The 27,955-nt window shown below is 39.9% G+C and overlaps 4 protein-coding genes across 5 annotated transcripts; 1 reads left to right on the top strand and 3 right to left on the bottom strand.

Moving 5' to 3' along the window:
* Positions 1 to 1,053: 1,053 nt before the first annotated feature.
* LOC122402939 lies at positions 1,054 to 3,469 on the bottom strand. The gene is made up of 3 exons (XM_043406142.1): positions 3,348 to 3,469; positions 2,625 to 2,789; positions 1,054 to 2,034 (listed from the first exon to the last, which is right to left on the bottom strand). Exons 1-3 carry the CDS (start codon positions 3,457 to 3,459, stop codon positions 1,721 to 1,723), a joined length of 591 nt encoding a protein of 196 aa, XP_043262077.1. The 5' UTR covers positions 3,460 to 3,469; the 3' UTR covers positions 1,054 to 1,720.
* Positions 3,470 to 3,860: 391 nt separating this feature from the next.
* Positions 3,861 to 5,032, top strand: LOC122402954. Its single transcript, XM_043406160.1, has 5 exons — positions 3,861 to 3,939; positions 4,009 to 4,264; positions 4,449 to 4,597; positions 4,762 to 4,832; positions 4,897 to 5,032. The coding sequence occupies exons 1-5, from the start codon at positions 3,871 to 3,873 to the stop codon at positions 5,030 to 5,032; spliced, it is 681 nt and encodes a 226-aa protein (XP_043262095.1). The 5' UTR covers positions 3,861 to 3,870.
* Positions 5,033 to 5,185: 153 nt separating this feature from the next.
* LOC122402938 lies at positions 5,186 to 15,758 on the bottom strand. Its single transcript, XM_043406141.1, has 5 exons — positions 15,514 to 15,758; positions 9,030 to 9,199; positions 5,688 to 5,772; positions 5,580 to 5,629; positions 5,186 to 5,487 (listed from the first exon to the last, which is right to left on the bottom strand). Exons 1-5 carry the CDS (start codon positions 15,756 to 15,758, stop codon positions 5,315 to 5,317), a joined length of 723 nt encoding a protein of 240 aa, XP_043262076.1. The 3' UTR covers positions 5,186 to 5,314.
* A 4,569-nt stretch (positions 15,759 to 20,327) lies between these two features.
* On the bottom strand, positions 20,328 to 27,937 carry LOC122402973. 2 transcript variants are annotated; one of them, XR_006259566.1, is made up of 5 exons: positions 27,456 to 27,937; positions 26,257 to 26,799; positions 22,973 to 26,110; positions 22,624 to 22,787; positions 20,328 to 21,402 (listed from the first exon to the last, which is right to left on the bottom strand). XR_006259566.1 is itself a non-coding variant. In XM_043406218.1 (5 exons), exons 2-5 carry the CDS (start codon positions 26,778 to 26,780, stop codon positions 22,688 to 22,690), a joined length of 3,690 nt encoding a protein of 1,229 aa, XP_043262153.1. In that variant the 5' UTR covers positions 26,781 to 26,799; positions 27,456 to 27,937; the 3' UTR covers positions 20,328 to 22,687. The 2 variants fall into 2 exon arrangements, 1 of the variants encoding a protein (XP_043262153.1); XM_043406218.1 differs by having other exon boundaries at positions 20,328 to 22,787; positions 22,973 to 25,058; positions 25,131 to 26,110.
* Between the last annotated feature and the right edge of the window lie 18 nt (positions 27,938 to 27,955).

Below are 27,955 nucleotides of genomic sequence, written 5' to 3' on the forward strand. Positions count from 1 at the left end.
AGTCTATTCACCAAAAATGGTTATATTTGACCCCAGAACCTAGAAATATTTTTTTTAGAACGATTCGAAGGTTTTATTTTCCGCTCAAAAATTTGTCCATTTTCCTGAATTTTTTTCTCGAATATGCGTAGAATTTCGAGGATATGCCTATTGACCAAAAATGATTGTAATTGAACTCCGGAACCAGAAATATTTTTTTTAGAACGATTTGAGAATTTTTAATTTCTTCGAAAAATTTTGCTTAGGAATTCGTTTTTCATTTTTAATAAATTTGTTTGACGCGCTACAGAAAATTTGTCTAATACTTTTTTGTCGGTACCCATGAGCTTTACTTCAGAAAAAAGTTTCATTGAAATATATTCACTATTGTGAGAGTTATGGCTGTTTGAAAATTGGACCATTTTTATGGGGTTTTTCTCATTTTTCGGAGTCAAGGATCGACTTTTCGAATATTTTTGGAAGTTCTACGTATTCTTCACCAAAATACGCGTCGTTCGCATTTTTAAAAATTAAAATCGTCCAATCCGTTCAGGAGTTATGACATTTGAAAGATTCGCATGAAATTTCGGGGGTGCCTTGCATTAGATTTTCGGTAATGAATTTTTTTCTCGAAAGTGCGTAGGATTTCGGGGGTATGTCTATTCATAAAAAATGGTTGTATTTGACCCCTGCAACTAAAAATAATTTTTTTATAATGATTTGAAATTGTTTAATTTCGTCGAAAAAGTCCACATTTCGGAATTTTTTTCTCGAAAATGCGTAGAATTTCGAAGTTACGTCTATTGACCAAAAATGATTGCAATTGATCCCCGCAACCAAAAATAATTTTTTCAGAATGATTTGAAATTTTTTAGTTTATTTTTTTAATAACTTTTTAACGAAGTCAAGAAATTGATATTCTTGATTTTCGTTTTATTTTGGCCTCTAGAATCTCCCATTAAAATTTTTCCCAGACGTGGCCAAACACTCTGTATAATACTAAGAATAATTTATGAATATGTTTCAGGTGAAAGCAGACGCGACAGAATATTATCTTCAAGATGAATACAAATATTACTTCCTATTTTATCTTTAAAATGTCATCGATGGATTGACGAGGTTATCACGAGAAGAACGAGTACAAACACGACCCTATTCGGATCATTTACAATTATACGTTGTTGACAATTTTGGAAAAATTACTTGGATAACAAATAATTAAAAATAGCCCGAACTAGGTCGTGTTTGGACTCATTCTGCTCGACATAAAAATAGCTACAAACTAGCAATCCTAATTTTGTCACACGAAGGGTAACAAATTATTCAGTGGAAAATCTCTAATTTTGTGGACGAGTATAGAATCCAAACCTGAAATAATTATCATTTCTGGATATTACATATGTTTCTATTTTTCCTCTAAGACACCTTTCACATACAGTTTATAACTTTGTTAAAGGTTTAAATTTTTTCCATTTTTAAAAAAACTTGTTTTCAATAACTCGACCTGAACCAGCTGTTTTGCGGTAAAATCATGGTTCTTGCACGTCGCTACAATTTCATTGCCGCGAATCGGTCATGCTAGCACGACGAATTCGTTCGAAACAGCGCGAAGGGGCTCGCGTGGAAAAGAACCGTGAACAATTCAATGACTTTGAGCGATTTCTCGGGCCCCGTCGCGCTAATTTTGCGCAATAAATTTGCAACGAAAGTTTCCTTTGTTATTCGGGTCGATTTTCGATGTTCAATTGGTCAGGTAGCCGCTGAGCTCGTCGTCGGATCTCTTGAAATCCGCGATGTAGCTGCAGCTGTGAACCGAGTGTGGCGTTCTATCCTTGGGGCTGAGGATCGAGTGCAAATTGCTGTCGCAATTCAGGTTCAGCGACACTTCCCTCATGATGTCCGTGGAACGATTTACTTCGTAGTCCACGTCGAAGTCTCTGCCTCTACGATTCTTTAGGAACAACAGCTCTAGACTGCAAATCACACTGACGAGCTCTTCCTCGAGTTGTGGGTCGCACGAAAACGAAACCATACCAGGCTCGCAGCCTGGAGCCCCTATTGAGTTGATTTTTTTTATTATTAAACCATTAAACTTACTAAAGATAGTGGTTCTCACTCAGTTCTCACAAAACTGTAAGGCTCTCGATACGTCGGTAAATAGAGCCCTCATGTTGAGTGAGAACCCCTATCGTGCGCACGCAGCTGTGCGCAGGTTGCCTATCCACAGGCGCAACTGTTAATAACTCTTTAACGAAGCCTCAATTAAAAAATTACTATTCTTGATTCTCGTCTTATTTTGGCTAAAGCAGTCATAAATAATGAGAAATTATATTTAATTGCAATAATATCAATGTACTTAATGTAAATAATACGCAGATAAATTTGAAACTTTAATGGGAGATTCTATGGACCAAAATAAGACGAAAATCAAGAATAGTAATTTTTTAATTGAGGCTTCGTTTAAAAGTTATTAACGTTTAAAGTTAAAGTGTGCAGCGCGCACGGTTCCCGTCTCACAGACGGAACTTTAAATGTTAATAACTTTTAAACGAAGCCTCAATCGACAAATTGGTATTCTTGATTTTCGTCTTATTTTGGGCTCTAGAATCCCCTATTAAAATTTTTAGTATAAATAACAGGCATACCTTGAGTGTCTTGTACAGTTTCCCAACGGACCAAAGCTTCCTGCAGTGGTTTGTAAAGCTGTCTTCTGTTGGGGCAACACCAATTCCCTACTTTAGCGTCTAGCTGTATTCTATCTTCCCTGCATAGCTGGCTCCAGCTTAGAAACAGCTGCTTCAGTCGCGGAACTATCATAGAAGCCCGTCATAAGTACGCATCTATAGTCAGTTCAATCAAACGTGCATTACATGTGCAAACATCAACATATGTATTTAATAAATATTTAAGTTTTGTACAGCCTTGGGGAAAATTTTAATAGGGGATTCTGGAGACCAAAATGAGACGAAAATCAAGAATACCAATTTGTTGATCGAGGCTTCGTTAAAAAGTTATTAACGTTTAAAGTTAAAGTGTGCAGCGCGCACGATTTCCATCTCACAGACGCAACATTAATCGTTAATAACTTTTTAACGAAGCCTCAATTAAAAAATTACTATTCTTGATTTTTGTCTTATTTTGGCCTATAGAATCTCCCATTTGAATTTTTGTTTAACTCGTCCACTAAATTAGATTACTAAATTTCCACTGAAAAATTGTCGATCTATGAGCGTAACTTAAAACTCAATTCAGAGATGTGAAAGCACCCTTTAAGTCGAGGTTACAGGTACTAAAAAAAATTAAAAAATACGTCATTGTTTTATGCAGTTTGTATGCAATATTAGTGTGTAGTTTTCACATTATCGTACCTTCGGGGATCAGGACGAATATCGTGTCGCATATCTGTTCGAAAATGGACTCTTCCATCAACTCATCGACGGTGTCTTCGTTGCTGACGGTGGTGGTAGATTTAGATTGCATCACGCATTTTCAATCCCCGCCATTTTTTCTCCGAGTCGGAGAAAAAACACGACGAAAGAAAACAAGCTCGTGACGTTCCACGGGTAACTCGTGAATCTTCGACGTTCGTCACTTTGAATATTCGAAAATACGAGATTTGTCATACGTAGAGAAAATCAGAACTAAAGTCGACCAAAACTTCTCGAAGTTTTAGGAAAACGAGGTTCCTGTCCGTGCTAAGTCGTACTCGACTTCTTTACCGACCGTGTCGACCGAGAACTTTCGGTTACATGGATGCACGTTTCGTTTCGAGAAACTTAAAATACGAAAAGAAATTTCCAATCTCGAATGAAAAGAATTCATCTAAACAATAGTTTCTGTCTCAGAGCGTTCAGTGTGAAATAAAGTTTTTGAAGCTTCAAGAAATCCAAGATGGACGACGAAGAGATAACGAGGCCCGAGCTCCAAGGAATCTTCGACGAATTCAAACGAATTCGAGATGTGCGGCAGACTGATTCTTAAACGCTAAAATGTTCCGTAAGACGGTTATAATTTTGTGAAAATCAACAGGCATACGTAGCTATGAAAGCTTACTGCGTAACCCAGGGGCAGGTTTTGTCGCTAGAGTACGAACGCACTCAACGAATGAAAGAAAATTTGGAAAAACTGATGGAGGCGTATCAGTTTCTCACGAATCGATACAAGGTCGACGTGGAGAAATTGCAAAAGGAGAATGAAACTCTTTGTAAGACGATCGAAGGCCTAAAAGAACAGTGTGACTATTTACGTCTGATAGCCACCGACCGTAACAGCAGTGACCAACAAAGTAATAGACGATCGATCGCATATTTCTTTCATTACATTTACTTTCCACGAAACTATCGTGTCATCGGTTATTCTTAAACGGTTTCTTAACACTAGATTTGCAATTAGAAATTATTGTAACCCATCATGTTGATAACCACTTTTTTCTTTTAATTATTTTGTGCATTATTGTATTTGTAACACAGCATTCCAAATGCAGGACGAGATTGAAGTTTTGAAAGCCAATTTGCTGCTACAGGAAGAGAAACACAATGAAGATGTTGCTTTGCTCAGGCAGAAACATTCTGATGAGATTCAGAGATATAAGATGTTACTGAACTCCAGAGTTGCTACTGTAATTCAATGTTTATAATTATATTAATAAAGTGGAACAATACTTCTGCAATAAGTAGAGCTTTGAATTGAAATGAAAACTGGGCAATATAATCTGATCATTGTTTCATTTTAATGTACTGTAATGTCTGTTACATGTGATAAAATATAATTTTTATTTAATAGCATCAAAATAAGAAAAGAGAACAACCAAAAACAGCAAAGAAAACCAAGGAAAATGTGCCCCCATTCTTTAGGTATTTTCTTAAAAATAATTACTTTGATATTTAATCATAATATTTAATAATATATATTGCAAAGGTGGCCAGTATTGGACATTGAGAAGGTGAATGCCACCCCTATGGACATTGAGGAAGCAATTGGAGACTTTGGTAAAGGAAACAAGAAGAGGAAGTTGTTTTCTGAAAACAGTGACACTCCAATTAACATTGTTTAAGGTATCTATTCTTTGTCGAGTTAGCAGGCGAGTATAAGAGTAATGTAATCACCCCTACTGTACATTTAAAGCTACTTAAATTATACGATGTAAGTAATTTAGCATAAAATTAGCTCCTGATATCTCATCGTCGATTACATTCCAGTTTTTTTTATCGTTAGCAGTGCTCTTACAGTACATAAACAATTTACGATCCAGTTAAGTGTCTGTACGTTGCTAAGCAAATAACGAGGAAATGTTTTTACAATTTTTCTATTTCTTGTGAGACGGATATCGATTAGATTATTTACTGATCTTGCGGTTCAGCGAGTTCCAACTGTTCGTGTAATCGATCTTGAGGTGCCCGTACGTGTTCAGGTCGAGATGCGGGGCTGGGATATTTTGTATGTATTTTTCTTTCTCCACGTCCGCCGCCATCGAATGATATTTTGGTTCGGTGTATCGCCGCGGTACATCTGTAGAAATGATTTGTTTATAGAAAATGGAATTGAAATTGAACCGTTGGCTAATTTTTTGATTAAATTTAGTATTATGTATTGAAGTTTACCCAATTCGACAGCGTCCAATGGCGAGACACGAAGGTCAACGAACTCGGACCTTAAAAGAAACGTTATTGATAATTAGTCAAAATTAAGTAGATATTTTTTTAATATACCTGTGAAGTTCCCCCATCGATGTGGATCTACATCTGTGCTTGAATCTTCTGTGATCCTCCATAAACTCATCCCCGTGTCTTATTTCTAAAAACAAAAAAAAAAATAAACGTACGCAATGGCGCGTAAATTTCTTGAGCAACGTAGTACCGGAAGTGCCACGGTCAGCCGAGAGCATTCACTTCCTCGTGGTTTATCGAACACTCGTTCATCGGTTCGCGTTATACAATGCACGCTTGAGTAATCCTCTGATTAATAGAAGCACAGTCGAGGTCTTCGCGTTTTAACAGGCTCGACTTTAATCTCTTAGTAGATTCAACGCCCATCCACGCCCTCAGTCATTCGCGTCGTAAACCTTGGATGGGTCGCGTTTATATGAAACGGGGACAAGAAAATTCTTATTGATGACTCGTATGGATTTCTTAATAGAAATACGTCCACGTAGGCGTTAAAAACTTTAGATTTAACTTTGAAAAATGATATGAAGCTTTAGAAACGTGGAAGATATATGGTAACTGTTCTAACCTAAAATTTCAAGAGGAAGTGCACCCTATTTGGTGCATTCAATTTTCATGTAGATGGAGAACCATTTTCAGACAGATTCAGGTCAGTTGTGTTATGACGATCATGATTAGATATTATTTAAAGATTTTTGAAACAGTAATATTTATTTATTTAGGAGAAAATTGTTAGAAAGTTAATTAGGAATAAAGTAAAGCTTTAGAAACGTGAAAAATACATCGTAACTGTTCTAACCTAAAAATTCAAGAGCAAGTGCACCCTATTTGGTGCATGCAATTCCCACGTAGATGGAGAACCATTTTCAAACAGATCCAGGTCAGTTTCTATATGACGATCGTGATTAGACTTATTTAGAGATTTTTGAAACAGTAATGTTTATTCAGTTGAAAAAAAAAGTTTTAGCAATAAAATAAAGCTTTAGAAACGTTGAAAATACATCGTAACCTTTCTAACCTAAAAATTCAAGAGCAAGTGCACCATATTTGATGCTTGCAATTCCTACGGAGATGAAGAACCATTTTCAAACAAGTATAGGTTAGGTCTTATATGACGATCATAATTAGATATTTTCGAAACAGTAATATTTATTCATTTCAAAGGACTCAGGGGCCCTATCAATATAAAATAACAATCGTAATATATTTAAAAAATTTTGTTTTGTTGCATATCCTTCGTAGGGCCCAAAATAAATGTGACTCGGGGGCCCTATCAATATAAAATAACAATCGTAGTATATTTTAAACATTGTTTTTGTTGCATATCCTTCGTAAGGCCCAAAATAAATGGGACTCAGGGGCCCTATCAATAGAAAATAACAATTGTAGTATATTTAAAAAAATTTGTTTTGTTGCATATCCTTCGTAAGGCCCAAAACAAATGGGACTCAGAGGCCCTATAAATAGAAAATAACAATCATAGTATACTTTTAGAATTTTTTTTCTTGTATATTCTTCGTAAGGCCCAAAATAAATGGGACTCAGGGGCCCTATCAATATAAAATAACAATCGTAATATATTTAAAAAATTTTGTTTTGTTGCATATCCTTCGTAGGGCCCAAAATAAATGTGACTCGGGGGCCCTATCAATATAAAATAACAATCGTAGTATATTTTAAACATTGTTTTTGTTGCATATCCTTCGTAAGGCCCAAAATAAATGGGACTCAGGGGCCCTATCAATAGGAAATAACAATTGTAGTATATTTAAAAAATTTTGTTTTGTTGCATATCCTTCGTAAGGCCCAAAACAAATGGGACTCAGGGGCCCTATAAATAGAAAATAACAATCATGATTAGACTTTTTAGAGATTTTTGAAACAGTAATATTTATTCATTTAATAGAAAATTGTTAGAAAGTTAACCGGGAATAAAGTAAAGCTTTAGAAACGTGGAAAATACATCGTAACTGTTCTAACCTAAAAATTCAAGAGCAAGTGCACCCTATTTGGTGCTTGCAATTTCCACGTAGATGAAAAACCATTTTCAAACAAATATAGGTTAGGTCTTATATGACGATCATGATTAGATATTTTTGAAACAGTAATATTTATTCATTTGAAAGAAAATTGTTAGGAAGTTAGTCAGGAATTCAATGTATTCTATTTATCGGTGTCAGACGCTTTGTGCCGATGATTTACAAGAAATTTCTTGGCACAGAACTTGGAGAAGATGCGTGAAAGCATCGCGAGTCGAACAGAAATTTCCAGTCGCGATTTAGAACCGAAATTACGCTCCGGCCTGGCAGTGATTTTCTCTCGCGGGCATTTGCAATGCAAATGACCGGTGGACGGAGTGGTCGATGTCGTCGAATGCGATTTAAATTAAAAAGTGATATTATTTCCGCGGTCGGCGAGTCTACGCACGACTTGACGTCCGTCAGAGAAAGTGGAGATGCTTCGAAAGCCGCTGGAAATAATAATTACGCGTCGAACGTCAAATAGCGCGATGCATCGAGCCGTCCTCGCGACATAAACGCGGGGCAGCATGATTCGTCGCGGCGATAGAGACTTTCTAGGACACGATAGAAATCGGTCGAGTTATTGCGACGCATGATAAACGGACTATTACGACAGCCATTTCCAACGACAATTTTCCGCGAAATCGTTTCGTTCCCGTTCGTCATCGGGCGATTATTTTTATCGCCTTTTGCGACAGTATTCTCGGCGATAAAGTCTCGTACGCGATCCCAAAGGAACGCACGATCGAAAACCTTCACCCAATACTCGACCAACGAATCGTCAGATCGATCGATTGTTCTTCAAAATGCTACAGTTTTTTAAATCTTCCATATTTTTTCTTTAAAATAGGTTCAGGACCGGTGGAAACCAGTTTCAAGACAATTTTTCGTTTGTTGCGTTCTGATTTCAATGATGGATGTTACGCTGTACACCAACTATGGTTAGGTTAGGTTACATCGTTGGATAGAATTAAAAGACTAAACTATTTGATAAAAGGTAATAAAAAATGGACCAAAAGAATATTTTCGTGTCTTTCTTCGTGTTCCTAAAGTTCTAGTATAATAGAACAAATTTAAAAAGGAAACTTTAAGCATATACAGCGGTGTGTCGATATATGACTAATTTTTAGTTCCTAATTTTGTCGTCAGGGGGTAGATTGCATACATATAACATTTAAATTGTACTGTTGTTTCGAAACAGGAATGACTATTAATCTAGAATAGTTCAGCTATCGAAACGAAAATTGTGCAAAGTATAAAAATGGCGCCGCCTTAAAAATCGACCCACCTTTGTCAGTGAACTGTTAACAAAGACCTCGATTCGATGCACTGTGAATACTGTCAGGGAAAGAGCAATTAATCTTACCAGAGAGAGGCGCGTAGACCGGAAACGGGGCGACGTAATCAGGCACCTCGTCCTCGTAGATCGGCTGGTGATAGTAGCAACTATTGTTCGTTGGCCTAGGTGGTCTACAATACAATTCTTCTACGAAAGCGGGTGCGTCGTAGCCCGGTTCTCTCGCCGAGGATGAATACCTGCAACCAGTGACGCATTATTCCTTCGTAGAGGCCCAAAACAAAGGGACTCAGGGGCCATATTTATAGAAAATAACAAACGAAGTATAGTTTTAGAATTTTTCTCGTATATTTTCCGTGAGGCCCAAAATAAAGGGGTCTTAGGGGCCCTATCTATGGAAAATAATAAACGGCGTATACTTTTACGATTTTTCCTTCGTGAGGCCCAAAACAAAGACTTAGGAGCCCTATCTAGTTTTACAATTTTTCTTCTGGCATATCTTTCATAAGGCCCAAAATAAATGGGACTCAGGGGCCCTATCTATGGAAAATAACAATTGTAGTATACTTTTAGAATTTTTCCCTTGCATATCCTTCGTGAGGCCCAAAACAAATGGGACTTAGGGGCCCTATCTATGGAAAATAACTAACGGAATATACTTTTACGATTTTTTCTTCATGAGGCCCAAAACTAAGACTTGGGGGCCCTATCTAGTTTTACAATTTTTCCTCTTGCATATCCGTCATAAGGTCCAAAATAAATGGGACTCAGGGGCCCTATCTATGGAAAATGACAATTGTAGTATACTTTTAGAATTGTTCTCTTGCATATCCTTCGTGAGGCCCAAAACAAATGAGACTCAGGGGCCCTATCTATGGAAAATAACAAACGGAGTGTACTTTTACGATTTTTCCTTCGTGAGGCTCAAAACGAAGACTTAGGGGCCCTATCTAGTTTTACAATTCTTCCTCTTGCATATCCTTCATAAGGCCCAAAATAAATGGGACTTAGGGGCCCTATCTATAGAAAATAACAAACGGAGTATACTTTTACGATTTTTCCTTCGTGAGGCCAAAAACAAAGACTTAGGGGTCCTATCTAGTTTTACAATTCTTCTTCTTGCATATCCTTCATAAGGCCCAAAATAAATGAGACTCAGGGGCCCTATCTATGGAAAATAACAATTGTAGTGTACATTTAGAATTGTTCTTTTGCATATCCTTCGTGAGGCCCAAAACAAATGAGACTCAGGGGCCCTATCTATGGAAAATAACAAACGGAGTGTACTTTTACGATTTTTCCTTCGTGAGGCCAAAAACAAAGACTTAGGGGTCCTATCTAGTTTTACCATTTTTCTTTTTGCATATCCTTCATAAGGCCCAAAATAAATGGGACTCAGGGGCCCCATCAATGGAAACTAACAATTTCCTCTTGTATACTCTGTCGATATCATTTGAAGCTTCCATATATCCACTATATCTCTATTACTTGAATACCATTTCATTGCCAAAGTAGAAAATTACATAAACATTAGGTGCACCAGAGTAATGCAAAATTAACTAATCTCTTCGCCGGCGGTTTCACCTAATTGCAATACATTAACAACAGTTTCCTCATCACGCAAACCGATTTACATGAATAATTAAACAGTCAATGTTACTTGTAATTCAACGCAGACAAGTTGCGTTGGTTTAACAACCGAATAGAATAAATAAAATATTATACAATCGACGAACGAAAGTAGACTTCCGACCCAAATGCTGGAACGGATCCAAGCATGTTCAATTTCTAACGTCTCGATTAATGTATTCGAACGATGGTTCGAAGGAGGATGCTCGAACTACCATGAAATGCTGCTAATCGATCTCGACCTGGCTGCATAAAGAAACCCGCTTTGTTTACGATCGCGGTGTTCTTTTTTTTTCTCTCGTTCACAGTCTGTTTAACCCAATGTATTTTTCATGCCTTGCAATCTGCCCGAGAAAGATCCTATCAGTGGGCGCAAAGTAGGGCGCAGTGTTGTTCTCGCAATGTTTATCATACGTTGGTGGATCCGATGGTACGATTTTTGGTTTTAAATAATCCCTCAACAATCTAGTTATTGCAATATTTACCATCATCATTTCCTAACAACACATATCTTTTTTGTTTTAGAGTCAAGAGAATCGCGTTTAACATTTTAACAATTTGCTCGATATGGCCCACCAATGGGCCACAATAGAGCGGGAAGTTAATTGCCGGAAAGAGACACTTCCTTTAATCGTAATGGACAACCATCAGTAATTCGACGGAGTGCATTGAACCCCCCTTAACCGCGTTTAAATCGATGAATCGAATCGAACCAGTGAAAGGCGAAATCCCTTGGGCTATTTTGCGATGCAAGCTGCCCAGTTTAGTGGTTTCCAACCAGAGAAAAAACATGGAGAATGCCGACGCGAAAGACAGATCAGTCCTGGTTGGAATTCCTAGTCGTATTTGGTCAGCCATTTTAGTCAGCCCTTGTAAAAGCTTCTGGGACGCTAAAACTCTACTACACGTTCTACTCATTTGTGGTAGCATCTTCTTTCAGCTTACTGTTTCAAGCACTATGTTCTTTTTCCTCTTTTCAGTGAGGATTCTTCTTGTAACCCTCATAAAAGCTTCTGAGGCTCTAAAAGTCTACTTCACACTCTCCATATTCTATTCATTTGTGGTACCAGTTACTTTGAAACCAAGGATTGACTTTCTTTTACCCGACTATTTCTAGTACCACATTCTTTATCCTCCTTTCAATTTGGATTCTCCTCCATTGCAACCCTCCTAAAAACTCCTCAGACACTAGAAGTTTACTCCACAATCTACTCATTTGTGGTACCATCTTACCTAAAACCAGGAATTGATTTTCTTTTACCGTACTATTTTTACTACCACATTCTTTATCCTCTTCTCAATTTGGATTCTTCTCCTTTGCAATCCTCATAAAACCTCATGAGGCACTAAAAGTCTACTCTACAATCTCCATATTGAACTACATTCCCTGAATTATGAGTTGACTTTCTTTCAACTACTATTACCCTTCTATTCCAAGTACCACATTGTTAATCCTTTTTTCAATTTGGATTCTTCTCCTTTGCAACCCTCATAAAAGCTTCTGAGGCACTAAAAGTCTACTCTACAATCTCCACATTCAACTCATTCATGGTACCACCTTCCCTGAAACTAGAATTGACTTCCTTTCAACTACTACTACCCTACTATTCCAAGTACCACATTGTTAATCCTCTTTTCAATAAGGGTTCTTCTCCTTTGTAACCCTCATGAAAGCTTCTGAGGCTCTAAAAGTCTACTTCACACTCTCCATATTCTATTCATTTGTGGTACCAGTTACTTTGAAACCAAGGATTGACTTTCTTTTACCCTACTATTTCTAGTACCACATTCTTTATCCTCCTTTCAATTTGGATTCTTCTCCTTTGCAACCCTCCTAAAAACTCCTCAGACACTAGAAGTTTACTCCACAATCTACTCATTTGTGGTACCATCTTGCCTAAAACTAGGGATTGACTTTCTTTTACCCTACTATTTTTACTACCACATTCTTTATCCTCTTCTCAATTTGGATTCTTCTCCTTTGCAATCCTCATAAAACCTCATGAGGCACTAAAAGTCTACTCTACAATCTCCATATTGAACTACATTCCCTGAATTATGAGTTGACTTTCTTTCAACTACTATTACCCTTCTATTCCAAGTACCACATTGTTAATCCTTTTTTCAATTTGGATTCTTCTCCTTTGCAACCCTCATAAAAGCTTCTGAGGCACTAAAAGTCTACTCTACAATCTCCATATTCAACTCATTCATGGTACCACCTTCCCTGAAGCTAACAATTGACTTCCTTTCAACTACTACTACCCTACTATTCCAAGTACCGCATTCTTTATCCTCTTTTCAATAAGGGTTCTTCTCCTTTGTAACCCTCATGAAAGCTTCTGAGGCTCTAAAAGTCTACTTCACACTCTCCATATTCTATTCATTTGTGGTACCAGTTACTTTGAAACCAAGGATTGACTTTCTTTTACCCTACTATTTCTAGTACCACATTCTTTATCCTCCTTTCAATTTGGATTCTTCTCCTTTGCAACCCTCCTAAAAACTCCTCAGACACTAGAAGTTTACTCCACAATCTACTCATTTGTGGTACCATCTTGCCTAAAACTAGGGATTGACTTTCTTTTACCCTACTATTTTTACTACCACATTCTTTATCCTCTTCTCAATTTGGATTCTTCTCCTTTGCAATCCTCATAAAACCTCATGAGGCACTAAAAGTCTACTCTACAATCTCCATATTGAACTACATTCCCTGAATTATGAGTTGACTTTCTTTCAACTACTATTACCCTTCTATTCCAAGTACCACATTGTTAATCCTTTTTTCAATTTGGATTCTTCTCCTTTGCAACCCTCATAAAAGCTTCTGAGGCACTAAAAGTCTACTCTACAATCTCCATATTCAACTCATTCATGGTACCACCTTCCCTGAAGCTAACAATTGACTTCCTTTCAACTACTACTACCCTACTATTCCAAGTACCGCATTCTTTATCCTCTTTTCAATAAGGGTTCTTCTCCTTTGTAACCCTCATGAAAGCTTCTGAGGCTCTAAAAGTCTACTTCACACTCTCCATATTCTATTCATTTGTGGTACCAGTTACTTTGAAACCAAGGATTGACTTTCTTTTACCCTACTATTTCTAGTACCACATTCTTTATCCTCCTTTCAATTTGGATTCTTCTCCATTGCAACCCTCCTAAAAACTCCTCAGACACTAGAAGTTTACTCCACAATCTACTCATTTGTGGTACCATCTTACCTAAAACCAGGAATTGATTTTCTTTTACCGTACTATTTTTACTACCACATTCTTTATCCTCTTCTCAATTTGGATTCTTCTCCTTTGCAATCCTCATAAAACCTCATGAGGCACTAAAAGTCTACTCTACAATCTCCATATTGAACTACATTCCCTGAATTATGAGTTGACTTTCTTTCAACTACTATTACCCTTCTATTCCAAGTACCACATTGTTAATCCTCTTTTCAATTTGGATTCTTCTCCTTTGCAACCCTCATAAAAGCTTCTGAGGCACTAAAAGTCTACTCTACAATCTCCACATTCAACTCATTCATGGTACCACCTTCCCTGAAACTAGAATTGACTTCCTTTCAACTACTACTACCCTACTATTCCAAGTACCACATTGTTAATCCTCTTTTCAATAAGGGTTCTTCTCCTTTGTAACCCTCATGAAAGCTTCTGAGGCTCTAAAAGTCTACTTCACACTCTCCATATTCTATTCATTTGTGGTACCAGTTACTTTGAAACCAAGGATTGACTTTCTTTTACCCTACTATTTCTAGTACCACATTCTTTATCCTCCTTTCAATTTGGATTCTTCTCCATTGCAACCCTCCTAAAAACTCCTGAGACACTAGAAGTTTACTCCACAATCTACTCATTTGTGGTACCATCTTGCCTAAAACTAGGGATTGACTTTCTTTTACCCTACTATTTTTACTACCACATTCTTTATCCTCTTCTCAATTTGGATTCTTCTCCTTTGCAATCCTCATAAAACCTCATGAGGCACTAAAAGTCTACTCTACAATCTCCATATTGAACTACATTCCCTGAATTATGAGTTGACTTTCTTTCAACTACTATTACCCTTCTATTCCAAGTACCACATTGTTAATCCTTTTTTCAATTTGGATTCTTCTCCTTTGCAACCCTCATAAAAGCTTCTGAGGCACTAAAAGTCTACTCTACAATCTCCACATTCAACTCATTCATGGTACCACCTTCCCTGAAACTAGAATTGACTTCCTTTCAACTACTACTACCCTACTATTCCAAGTACCACATTGTTAATCCTCTTTTCAATAAGGGTTCTTCTCCTTTGTAACCCTCATGAAAGCTTCTGAGGCTCTAAAAGTCTACTTCACACTCTCCATATTCTATTCATTTGTGGTACCAGTTACTTTGAAACCAAGGATTGACTTTCTTTTACCCGACTATTTCTAGTACCACATTCTTTATCCTCCTTTCAATTTGGATTCTCCTCCATTGCAACCCTCCTAAAAACTCCTCAGACACTAGAAGTTTACTCCACAATCTACTCATTTGTGGTACCATCTTACCTAAAACCAGGAATTGATTTTCTTTTACCGTACTATTTTTACTACCACATTCTTTATCCTCTTCTCAATTTGGATTCTTCTCCTTTGCAATCCTCATAAAACCTCATGAGGCACTAAAAGTCTACTCTACAATCTCCATATTCAACTCATTCATGGTACCACCTTCCCTGAAGCTAACAATTGACTTTTTTTCAACTATTATTATCCTACTATTCCAACTACCAAATTCTCAATCCTCTTCCCAATTTGGATTCTTCTCTTTTCCTATGTTAATGACCAATTAAGTAAAATTTCAAATAAAAATCTGTGCAGTTTGGACTGCAAGTCTGGAAGCTACCCAAGCATTTAGGTGTTAATTGTGCAGCTCACCAATACTCAGAATGAGCACGTGCCTCCTGTGGTAGTCGGTGGGTAGGGCGTCGATGGTGTCGCGGCGCCTGTTGCGTTATGCCAGCGACGCTGTGTCGACGCAGGTACGCGTAGTTCTCCAGGTCCCACGGGTCGACATAGTGGCGGCTGGCACTTCCGGAGCTGCATGCGTCTCCGGAGCTGCCACCGGAAGTCGAGCGCTGGGAACCCACGGAGTCCCAATATATGGAGGACTCTGCTGGCATCTTCATCGTGCAGACCTTTCCACTTTCCTGGCGCGTTTTACACCCCAAAATGATCCAAGTTAACTCTCAAACAAATCACAATTCTTCCTTTCTTCTCAATCTTGATACCAACTTGGGCTTTTTAAAATTTTTTTAATTCGTGGGGGTCTTGGACAGCAAGTAGAAATGGCGATTAATAGTCAGACGAGCCAAGGAAACACCCCACAAATTCTCTAATTTGATTATTTAAAAGATGAAACATTGTACAAAGTTTTACATTTTTTCAGAATGAGGTGTACACTTCCGGTCAATTTTCGAAAAAGGAACTTTGATTTTTCGAAATCACCCTATCCACAGACTTCGTTTCACACACGAGGACACCACAGAACTGAGTGTTCTCCCGGATCGTCCAAGCTTGAACTATTTTTTTGGGCCGAGCCAATGCGTTTCCGGTCGATCGAAGAAGCGCATTGTGCGCGCCGCGAGCACGATTTCGCTTCTGGATCCGTTCTGCCTCGAGCGACGTTGCACTGTTTTCCTCTCCTACTACCGGTCAGGTAGGCGCCGATCTCTTAGAAGACAAGTGAAACCGAAGACTTTCACGCCTGCGCTACTGATAGGCCAAGCACGACTGGAGGGTGGAGGCTAGGTGGGCCTAATCTCTTCAGATAATGTAATAATCGTTTGCAAATATTCCCCAGAAAATTATTCTCAAATTGGTAATGCATATCATTTGTTAAAGACAATCCTTTCCCTTTTAAAAATATTGTTTTATCTTCTTATTGAGAGGACCTCCAATCGTGTTAACCTTGCAATAGTTCTAGTTTCTGTTGGAGTATTTATAAGGGAAGTTTGGGAATTTAGAAACTCAAAATATGGTAAAACATTGTTGCTTTCAAATTGCTATTGAATATAGTTTCTAAAGGCAATGCTTTCCCATTTAAAAATATCTACAAATTTCACTGTTCTTTATTCTTCTTATTGAGAGGATTTTCAATCATTTTAGCCTTGCAATAGTCTCAGTTTCTATTGGAGCACTTACAAGGGAACTTTCGGGATCTAGAAATTTAAAATATGGTAAAACATTGCTAATGAATGTTACTCTCAAATTGCTACTGAATACAGTTTCTAAAGGCAATGCTTTACCATTTAAAAATATCTACAAATTTCACTATTCTTCATTTTTCTTATTGAGAGGACCTCCAATTGTTTTAGCCTTGTAATAGTCCCAGTTTCTGTTGGAGCACTTACAAGGGAAGTTTGGTAATTTAGAAATTTAAAATATGGTAAAACATTGTGTACAAGTAGATTGAATCATCCATAATCCAGACCTACTTATCGTTAGTGCCAATTGACTTCTTTTACTTTTCTAATTGTCATGTAATATCTACCTCTTCCCAACGCACGTATGTAGATGAGCTGATTGAAAATGTATCAATAGTGTGCTTTTTGGAGTTTCTGGACCTTCTTCCCTCTCTAATTATACCTAGAGACAACTTCTCCAACTTCCGGATTTTTAAATTTACGTTGAGGGTAGTGTAAAATACAGTGGTACCTCTCTAATTGTCTTTAGGTACAATTAGTACCTAAAGACTGTATTTTACACTACCCTTAAGGTAAATTTAAGAATCCTGAAGTTGAAGAAGTGATGAAACTTTATAGTTTACAAATGAAGTATTTACTTTTGCAGGGAAATTCGGTAGATCCACAAAGAAGAGAAAGCTTTTTGAATAGAATGGAGATCAGATTGGGGAATCTGACAAGTGTGACGAATTTTTTCTCTTTGTAAGGCCCAAAACAGAGACTTAGGGCCCCTATCTATGGAAAATAACAATCGTAGTATACTTTTAGAATTTTTTCTGTTGCATATCCTTTGTGAGGCCCAAAACAAAGATTCAGGGCCCCTATCTATGGAATATAACAGACGTAATATATTTGTAGAATTTTTTTTCTTGCATATCCTTCGTAAGGCCCAAAATAAAGGGGACTCAGGGGCCATATCTATGGAAAATAACAGACGTAATATAATTTTAGAATTTTTTCCCTTGCATATCCTTTGTGAGGCCCAAAATAAGGACTCAGGGGCCCTATCTATGGAAAATAACAGACGTAATATATTTTTAGAATTCTTTTTCTTGCATATCATCCGTGAGGCCCAAAACAAGGGGACTGAGGAACCCTATTTATCGAAAATAACAAACGGAGTATATTTTTAGAATTTTTTCTCTTACATGTCCTTCGTGAGGCCCAAAACAAAGACACTGGGGAACTATCTATGGAAAATAACAATCGTAGTATACTTTTAGAATTTTTTCTGTTGCATATTTTTCGTGAGGCCCAAAACAAAGGGTCTGAGGAACCCTATCTATCGAAAATAACAAATTCTCAGGGGCCCGATCTATGGAAAATGACAATCGTAGTATACTTTTAAAATTTTTTCTCTTGCATATTCTTCGTCAGGCCCAAAACAAAGGGACTGAGGAACCCTATCTATCGAAAATAACAAAGACTTTGGGGCATTATCTATGGAATATAACAAACGTAATATATTTTTAGAAGTTTTTCTCTTGCATATCCTTCGTGAGGCCCAAAACAAAGACTCAGGGGCTCTATCTATCGAAAATAACAGACGTAATATATTTTTAGAATTTTTTCTGCTGCATATCCTTCGTGAGGCCCCAAAAAAGGGACTGTGGAACCCTATCTATCGCAAATAACAGAGACTCAGGGGCCCTATCCATGGAAAATAACAAACGTAATATATTGTTAGAATTTTTTCTCTTGCATATCTTTCGTGGGGCCCAAAACAAAGGGACTGGGGAACCCTATCTATAGAAAATAATAAAGACTCAGGTGCCCTACCTATGGAAAATAACAATCGTAGTATACTTTTAGAATTGTTTCTCTTGCATATCCTTCGTGAGGCCCAAAATAAAGGAACTGAGAAACCCTATCTATCGAAAATAACAAAGACTCTGGGACGTTATCTATGGAAAATACCAAACGTAGTATACTTTTAGAATTTTTTCTGTTGCATATCCTTCGTGAGGCCCAAAACAAAGGGACTGAGTAACCCTATCTATCGAAAATAACAAAGACTCTGGGGCATTATCTATGGAAAATAACAATCGTAATATATTGTTAGAATCTTTTCTCTTACTTATCCTTCGTAAGGCCCAAAACAAAGGGACTTAGGAACCCTATCTATCGAGAACAACAAAGACTCAGGGGCCTTATCTATGGAAAATAACAATCGTAGTATACTTTTAGAATTTTTTCTGTTGGATGACCTTCGTGAGGCCCAAAACCAAGGGACTGAGGAATCCTATCTATCGAAAAGACTCTGGTAGACTATCTATGGAAAATAACAGACGTAATATATTTTTAGAATTTTTTCTCTTGCATTCCGTGAGGCCCAAAATAAAGGGACTAAGGAACCCTATCTATGGAAAATAACAAAGACTCAGGGGTCCTATCCATGGAAAATAACAATCGTAGTATACTTTTAGAATTTTTTCTGTTACGTATCTTTCGTAAGGCCCAATTAAATTTACCTTGCAAGCAGTATACAATACAGTGCCATCTCTCTAATTGTTTTTAGATACAGTTACTTTTGGATCCTCAAATTGATCTTGCAAGCAATCTACAATACAGTGGTACCTCTTCAATTGTCTTTAGATACAATTTCTTCTGGATCCTCAAATTTACCTTAAAAGCAGTATACAACACAGTGGTATCTCTCCAATTGTTTTTATATACAATTACTTCTGGATCCCTAAATTGACCTTGCAAGCAGTCTACAATACAGTGGTACCTCTCTAATTGTCTTTAGATACAATTACTTCTGGATCCTCAAATTGACCTTGCATGCAGTATACAATACAGTGCTACCTCTCTAATTGTCTTTAGATACAATCACTTCTGGGTCCTCAAATTGACCTTGGAAGCAGTCTACAATACAGTGGTACCTCTCTAAATGTCTTTAGGTACAATTAGAGAGGTACACATTGTCTTTAGGTACAATTAGAAAGGTACCACTGTATTTTACACTACCCTCAAGCTAAATTTAACAATCCCCAAGTCAAAGAAGTGATGAAACCCTATAGTCAGAGATGAAGTATTTACTTTTGAAGATTCATTAGATCCCACAAAGAAGAGAAAGCTTTCCAAACAAAATGGAGATCAGATTGTGGAATCTGACATCTGTAACTGCAGAGCATTGGACGCGTTTGTCAAATTATTTAACCAAGATAACTAGACAGGTTTCCCCGGCGAGAATAGTTGGCCAATTACGTTGATCCCTCGCCGCCGGTGGCGCACTTTTTGCACAAACGGCTCCACCCAGCGCAGCTTAATTGATTCGCCCCGGGTATTACACGGTCGATCCCAGCAAAATCTCGGTAATGGTTCGTGCCACGACTGATACAATTAAATAGAATCGTTCCTTCAATAGGCCAATGAAAGCTTATTGCGTAACGACGTGCATGAGACTTTTACTGGTCAAAAGAATGTCGCCTTCATTTAGCTTCAGTCTATAATATTCTGGATTAAAAATTCTAAAAAGACAGGTGAACGAAAGGAACTCGATTGTCTCGTACTTTACGCGTGTTTTATTTGCGAACATCGAACATTGTCTCGGTTCACGACGGCAGTCAGGATTATACGCACCGTCGTCCCGAGTGTCTCGGAACTTAAAGGGAAAATGATTAAGAAATAGTCTGAATTCCAGCGAATAAATTAAGGCTAAAAGTTTAGAGAGCCAATCGACAGCGAACGAGGCTCTCGTTCGCTTCGTTTTGCTTGTTACACGGTGCATCGGAGCACAGACTAACTCAACTTTCCGTTTTCCATGCCGCACGCGTTGCGCAATGGGAGTTGCGCGCCCACTTTTTTTTCCATGCACACTGCGCGGGTTAATTGTTTTCTGGTTTATCGGAGCAACGAAATAAAAAAAAAAAAAAAAACAGAAAATGGAATGGAAACGGGAAACATTGTCAGCGTCCATATATTTTCTCCTTTTGTCCCTCTTCCCCCGGTTCAAAAACAGTTTAAAAAATAGTGTCTTTCGTATCTTAAAAAATAGGGACATAATTTTTCATCGACGACCACGTTTCCTATTTTCATTGTACAACTTAGAGAAACTGTTTACGTTAAAGCTAGTAAGAAACTTAGAACACAATTGTTAAATCAAGAATGTGCGTAACGACCTTTTCCTATCATGCTAGTTCGCTCTCCTTTTGAATTCTGCTATAAAATGTCCAGATTCGATCGGCCATTTTTTCTCAACTTTTTTCTGGATTTTAATTTTATACAGATTGCAAGATCGAACTTTCTATGGATTCCCTTTCTGCGCACACTTCAATTACAGCTTAAAACTTAGTCGCTAAACGGCTATGTACACTCATGGTATTATGTAAATACAGTCTACTCTTATCCCTAAAAAAGTAAACAGAGAAAACGAGAGTCCTTTCTCTGTCTCTGAACAGTACCGCCTAGAGCCTTTAGTAACGCATATCACAGTTACAAATTCAACATTTTTTTCCTCCCCCAAAAAAAAAACGCAATCTTCTCAATGTTCTCTTTTCGCTTGTTCCGCCATTTTATCGTCGCCCAAATCCGCTTCTACTCGCAGCCACCGATTTTAATTCTTATTCTCGTCCGAAACCTGCAAAAAGTTGATTTTATTTTCACTTTTCAAGGATAAAATATCCCTAGCATAACGATTAAAAAAAAAAAAAGAAACTAGAATACTTAAAAAACTGTGGCTTCGAGTATCAGCGCCGAACCTGAAGTTCTCACGTCGAAAACTTTTGGCATGCTGTGCTCATTTTTTTTTTATGGAACTTTCGTTTTCGAGTATAATACAGGCAATTAAAATCTAACGATGGACTAGTCCTTCCTCACGTTTCCCTATAAAATTCAGTCGTCTGACTTTCACAGAAATACTATCATGAATATGCATGAAACGCTCTCAAGCCCGCAATCGGAGAAGAGTTTTCGCTTTTACAATGGATTCCAAGAGAGCCGAGCGAAGCCTGCTGGAACCTCGGTGATCCGTTTCACTTCCGGTCACGCAGGGCTTATTAAACGCGGTAATTATCGACGCGAAGCGCATCAGGTTCCAGATATTAGGCAGAAATACATTTGCCACGTAACGGGGTACACGCGAATTATTCTAATTCGCGACAGCAGGTTCCTTAACCTCAAAATCGTTCCTCGGGAAGACGTCGTCCGTTCACTCGACACTTCGAAGTGACATCGATTTTTAGCGTTCAAATCGTCGGATAAAACGGCTAAAGTAAATAGCAATTACAGAGTATATTGAGTCTTAAAAAAAATAATACCAACTGTCGAGATAATTTCGTAAAACGATTCGCTACGGAAGCTCGCCCGGATTATGCTTTTTGGAATGCAACGTTTCCTTTCTAGAAACTTCTTTTTCGTCTCTTCCAACCAATAAACTGTTACAAGTCGACAAAAATGAAAATCGAAGGTCCAGAAAAAATGAAAGAAATTATTGTTCAACAATTTGGCTAACAAAATTCCTGTTCCTTTCCAGAAACTCTTTTTTGTCTCTTCTAACCAATAAACTGTTACAAGTCGACAAAAATGAAAATCGAAGGTCCAGAAAAAATGAAAGAAATTATTGTTCAACAATTTGGCTAACAAAATTCCTGTTCCTTTCCAGAAACTCTTTTTTGTCTCTTCTAACCAATAAACTGTTACAAGTCGACAAAAATGAAAATCGAAGGTCCAGAAGAAATGAAAGAAATTATTGTCGTCTAACAATTTGGTTAACAAAATTCCTGTCCTTTTGAGACCTTTTGACGTAGTCGTAGCCCGTAGCCTCGTTTACGCGTGTTAGTGTTTATAAATATACACCTACACGTATATCGCTATAGTTATTTCACAATATTTCCAGCGACGCCCCCGACACTATTTCCACGCCTTCATCTGACTTGATCCAACAGCAGGGAAGCCGCTAGGTCCACGTCGTACTCAGTCTGCTTCAAAGCACCCTCGCATTCTTGTCTGTTCGCCAAGCCCAATCTGCAATAGCAACGTTCGATTATACAACCAGAAACATGGATTGCGTAACTCTTATTCATAAAGTCTATTCCGAGTGCCTCTTCAATCCTCATCAATCTAAATTAAAGACTGATGAAGCTGAGATTGTATTCGTTAACATCTCCTACTTTATCATATAATATTGACAAATGCTCCTCACAAATTACCTTACAAGGGACTCGATCTTGGCCTGTCTGTCCTTCAGGATCTGCTTGGCAGCCTGATTGGTGTCCCAGCCGGTCGCCTGCAACGCGGTCAGTATCTCCTGTTGCGACGCGTCGCCAGCCTCCCTCTGCACCTTCATCACTTTGTTGGCGCGAAACTCGTCGTTTAGGGACATGACCAGCTGCTGGGAGGCGGCTGTCAACGGGGGGCTGACCCCAGAGGGATACGCAGACGCAGAGGGAGCTAATTGAGTATTGACGACCGTCTCGTTCATCTGAGGAGGCACAGCGCGCAACGAGGGGGCCTGGGGTATCATGATACCCTCCTGAGACACGTGAGCTAGTTGCAGCAGATTGGAGCCATTGCTCGACAGATTGGACTTCGTCGCGGGCACCTGGCTCTGCACCAGGCCGTTCTGGACAGACTTCATGGGGCTCCAAGCAGCGGGAGGTGGCGGATTGTACACAGGCGGCTGCTTCAAGTGAGAACTGAAGTCACAGGGATGACCCTGCGCTGAGAAGTTCCTCGTTTGAGCAGCACGAGCCTGCTGCTGCGAACCGCCAGCAGTTCCCTCAGGATAGTGACTATGACTTAGATTGCTCGAGTCAGTGGCAGTTGACGTGCTAGCGGCGTAGTAGTTTCTGAGGATGTTCTGCTGGACGGTCTTGTTGTACAGGGTGTTGAACTCGTTCTGCGACAGCTGGTCCAGGTTGGGCACCGTTTGCTTCAGCTCCGCGTACACTTGCTCGGAGAACACTACGTTGGCGGGTTTGGATGAGACGCTGGAGTGCGTCGGTTGGAGGTCATTTTGTATCTGAGTTATCCCGTGGCTCGCTGTGGGCAGGACAGGGCTCTGGAAGTTGCTAGCTTGGCCAGCAGTCGAGTTGTGCGCGTGATTGATGTTCGTTTTAGAGACATTTGACTGGCTCCCAAGATTGCTAGGCGCAATTTGCAGCAGGTTCAGGTGCATGTGGGTGTTGCTGGGCGCTCTGTTGACGTTCTCGTTGGTGTAAGCGTTCTGCTGGGACGCCTGCGACTGCTGCCAGATCTGGACCATCATCTGATCGGTCGCAGTCTCCAGCAGGCGCGGCGATTGCTGTATGTTGGTGGTCTTCGACTGCCAGGAGTTCTGCACCTTGCTGGGCAGATTGCTGGACCTGTGATCCGTCTGCGGAGACTTTGGCTTGGCAGATTGAGGCGGTGGTCTCAGTACCGGGATCGTGTTCTCCTGCAGCTTGTTCACGGACGAATAGGAATCGGAAGACCCTGGATTCTCTTGGCTGGCGTTCATGTTCTTGCTCGCCTCTTTCTCCCCCAAGTGCTTCTCCAGCTCCGCCAGGAAAGCAGGGTCCAATTTCTTGGGTGAAACGGTACGTGTACCTATGCTCAATTCGCTCAAGCTTTGAGCAAGGTCGTGGTTCGATTTCGGTTTCGATGGACTCTCGTTCGGAGCGATGGGCGGCGGAGGCGGGGCGTCTGAGCTCTGCAAGTTTCGACCAGAGACGTTCGCGTACGTCTGAGCGTCGTTCTGCAGATCCTCCGGCCAGTTCGACCAACTCGTCATGGGTGGACTAGGCTTGTCGATCTCGCTGTAGTGATTCTGAGCGTACGCGTTGCTCTCCTCCGAGTCCACGTTCAAATTAATACTGTCGTTTCTGCTCTCCTTGCTCAAGTTTATAGAATAGTGATTCATATCCGGTCCGGGCTCCGTCGCGAAGTAATTTGTACTCTCTTGACTGCTACCTGCGTCCTGGTTCTGCATGTTCCCGTACGTCTGGGTCTTCAAATACCGACTGCTCATGTCTGATGGAACCTGGCTGTAATACCTCGAGTGGGGAAGCTTCATGAACACCGACGACGTGTCGAAGGGATCCGAGTAGGCGGGGTCTACGTTCCCAGGGAAATTGGCGTACGTTCTAGGGTCGTCGTCCTGCCAGTTAGCTGGCTGCTGTCGCTCCATGTCGTCGATAGGCTCGTCCAGGATGTTCACGACCCGTCGACAAGCCGTCTCCGATTGAGCGATGTTCGTGTTGATTATTTCCTCCGGGGACAGGTCTATCAGGCTACCTTCCTGGCTGCTGCTAGTAGCTGAAGTGTTCGTAGATTTCACAGGATTAGCGCGTATATCGTTCTGAAATTTCGTGTAATTGAATTGCTTACGCGACCGTGGTATTCCATAGAAGAATTTCTTTTTCAGGTGACTGTCCGGAGCGGTTGCGACTCCCACCACATCTGGAGGCTCCATAGGGTTTCGCAGATAGACGTCGTCTATGTAAATGGGGCTGCCCCAGCTTTTACCGAACGGTGCACCGTGGCCAGTATGGATGAAGGAGTTTTCTAACGGTTTGCTGATGTCTTCCGGTTGCTTCCGTCTCATAGGGTCGACCAAGCACCTGGGGAAGAACCCTATTTGGAAAGTTCGTTGGTTTTGCCCCTTCCACCAGTAGTTCTCAGGTCGACCATCCAAGATAACTATCTGATCGTTTTGTTCGATGTTCATTTTGTCCGCTTCTTCAAAATGGTTCACGGCTTTCATCACGGTCGGAACCATTCCTGTAAGAGACGTTCGCAGAGTGGCGAATGTGGGTCTTTCCGTGGGTTCACGAGCCCAACAACGCAACATCAGTTGGTACATCACCGGTGGCATTGCTTCCGGCTCGTGTAACCGCTCCCCCTCTCTGTCGATCTTTCTCAAGATTTCTGAACCGTTCAGACCGACCCAGGGCTCCTCGCCGAACGTGAGCATTTCCCACAAGGTGACCCCGAACATCCAAACGTCGGACGCGTGGCTAAACTGACGCGCCTTCAACGACTCTGGCGCGCACCAGGGAAACGGTACCTTCTTGTGCTCTGTCATTACGTAACAGTCTTCTTGTTGAGGCAACGCCCTCATTAGGCCAAAATCACCAATTTTCACTTTGTCCACTGTGCTCAGAAGAACGTTCCTGCAGGCCAAGTCACGGTGCAAGAAACGTTTCGCTTCCAAGTACGCCATCCCCGTGGCAACCTGCAGGGCGTAGTTGCAGAGAGTCAATATTGAAATCCGACCACACTGCTTTCTTAGATAGTCTAATAAGGCCCCGAGAGGTGCGAGTTCTGTCACCATCATCATTGGTTGCGACAACACTACACCGTATAATCTGTAATAAATAGACGCAAGGTAATAATTACTGAAATGCTTAACTATGACGTAGCTGAACAGCGGAGCGAACTTTACTTTCATTCCTAAATTAGATCCAAAGTATTTTAACATTTCAACAAGAACTTGGAAGACTAACGTGTATACCTGATAAGATTATGATGATCCAGGGTGTGCATCGCTTGAACCTCAGACACAAAGTCCTCTATAACGCTTGGCTGGGTCAGAGCATCCGCTTTCAGTACTTTAACAGCGACTGGCAACGACCTGCCAGAAGGGGACGTCCATTCCCCGCGTCTGACAACCCCAAAGCTACCATCGCCCAGTTTAGTGGACAGCGTCACGTCCTTGTCTTGAATCAGGCATGTCAGCACCGTGGAACCTTCGACAGGTTGCGAAGACCTCTTGTTGCTCTTCGTGCTACCGCCAGGTCTGATCTTAGTGATCAAGCTCTTCTTCCATTGCGTGTTTCTCTTCTTCTTAACGGCGTCCAGCAAACGTCTGATACCTGGCTTCCCTAAACCTATCTTCTCGAGATCCTCCGGTTGCACGTAATCGAAATGATGCAATCTAGTCACCTGCAAGTCGTCTCGTATTCTTGTGAAGAACTGCGAGAGCTGAACGTCGTGCAACAGCTCCTGCAGCCATTCGGTTCCCTCATCCTCCGCCATCTTTAATTATTCTAGCACTCTGCAACGAAAAATTTAATTTATCGGCTGTAATTCGTTTGGAAATTTATATTATATTATTCGCACTGTAATTTACAGTTGACATAGATCCTTAAAATTAAAAATATTTTGAAAAAGATGTATAAAAGTAAAAGTATCGTGAACTTTCGCAAAATGTAATAAATATATTTAAATGTATATTAATTACTGTGTGTAGTGTGGTATATGGTAGTGTTTATGATTTAGCAAAGTCTGCAATGAAAAGAAATAAAATAATCAATTTTGATTAAATGCGGGCAGTTTGAAAGAAAATTGCAAAGAGAACAAAATGTGTTCTGTGGAATGATTGCGTAGGTGTGTGTGGTGTGATGTATGCTGTTTATCGTCTGGTTCTGTCTCCCCTTGGACAGGAAATGAAATAATGTTTGAGTGCGAGGAGCACATCTATAGCATGGTTTGCTTTGTGCGTGCTGAAGAAAGATGCAAGGCACAAATTACAATCTCAGCGTACGTAGTAAATACTCGCGTGATATTTTTGGGCAATATCTTTACTAAAATAAAGTTTCTCGAGAAAAAAAAAAAAGTGTGAAAACTGAACGTTCGACGAAACGATCCCGAAGATTGATCAAAGGGAAGAAAATCGGGGAAAATAGTTGGTGGCGGGTAATTTCGAATCACCTTTTTTGACGGAGAGAGAGAGAGAGCAGACACGGTAGCAGTTAGGTTTCCATTCCGAGTCTGTTTATGTTCGTCGGGTAGCTCGGTCCGACGATCGACATCTTATTGTCCCTTTTTTCCGTCGTTCACGGGCACACGATCGAACAAAAAACGGAAAACTGGGGGGGAAAAGTCGCTCAAAAGAGGGAGGAGGATGCGCGAGCGTGGAAAACGCGACCTTCGAGTCCGAATTCCGATCGCGAGTTCGAGAGACTTTCACCGTGCGAATTTCTCACGCGCATTGTTGTGCACCCGACGACGGGGAGGCTCGTTTAACCTAAAACACGCGTTGCTTCTCGGTGCAATTCCGTCGACGATCAACGATCGCGGCCATTCGGACACGCGTTGCCCGTCGCATTTTGCGCACAACGTTCCCCTCCGGTCCTTTTCCTCGAGAGTTTCACGCGACAGGAACCGAGGATACAAACAAAAAAACACAGCCGTACGACAGTGTACTATTA

The sequence above is a fragment of the Colletes gigas genome, unplaced genomic scaffold (assembly GCF_013123115.1).
Source record: "Colletes gigas isolate AHSC1104 unplaced genomic scaffold, ASM1312311v1 Colletes_gigas_Sc00042, whole genome shotgun sequence".
NCBI classification, from domain to species: domain Eukaryota; kingdom Metazoa; phylum Arthropoda; class Insecta; order Hymenoptera; family Colletidae; genus Colletes; species Colletes gigas.

Bases quoted from the DNA above. Each gene is read 5' to 3' on its own strand.
- LOC122402954 (XM_043406160.1), top strand. From the start codon at position 3,871: ATGGACGACGAAGAGATAACGAGGCCCGAGCTCCAAGGAATCTTCGAC. The intron at 3,940-4,008 runs GTGCGGCAGACT...GAAAATCAACAG, and splicing joins AATTCAAACGAATTCGAGAT to GCATACGTAGCTATGAAAGC. The intron at 4,265-4,448 runs GTAATAGACGAT...TTTGTAACACAG, and splicing joins TAACAGCAGTGACCAACAAA to CATTCCAAATGCAGGACGAG.
- LOC122402938 (XM_043406141.1), bottom strand. From the start codon at position 15,758: ATGCCAGCAGAGTCCTCCATATATTGGGACTCCGTGGGTTCCCAGCGC. The intron at 9,200-15,513 runs GTGAGCTGCACA...CACTGGTTGCAG, and splicing joins CGTGCTCATTCTGAGTATTG to GTATTCATCCTCGGCGAGAG. The intron at 5,630-5,687 runs GTATATTAAAAA...GTTTCTTTTAAG, and splicing joins TCGATGGGGGAACTTCACAG to GTCCGAGTTCGTTGACCTTC.
- LOC122402939 (XM_043406142.1), bottom strand. From the start codon at position 3,459: ATGCAATCTAAATCTACCACCACCGTCAGCAACGAAGACACCGTCGAT. The intron at 2,790-3,347 runs GTACGATAATGT...CTTCTATGATAG, and splicing joins ATTCGTCCTGATCCCCGAAG to TTCCGCGACTGAAGCAGCTG. The intron at 2,035-2,624 runs GTATGCCTGTTA...TCAACTCAATAG, and splicing joins AACTGTACAAGACACTCAAG to GGGCTCCAGGCTGCGAGCCT.
- LOC122402973 (XM_043406218.1), bottom strand. From the start codon at position 26,780: ATGGCGGAGGATGAGGGAACCGAATGGCTGCAGGAGCTGTTGCACGAC. The intron at 26,111-26,256 runs GTATACACGTTA...TATTTATTACAG, and splicing joins GATCATCATAATCTTATCAG to ATTATACGGTGTAGTGTTGT. The intron at 22,788-22,972 runs GTAATTTGTGAG...TTGCTATTGCAG, and splicing joins AAGATCGAGTCCCTTGTAAG to ATTGGGCTTGGCGAACAGAC.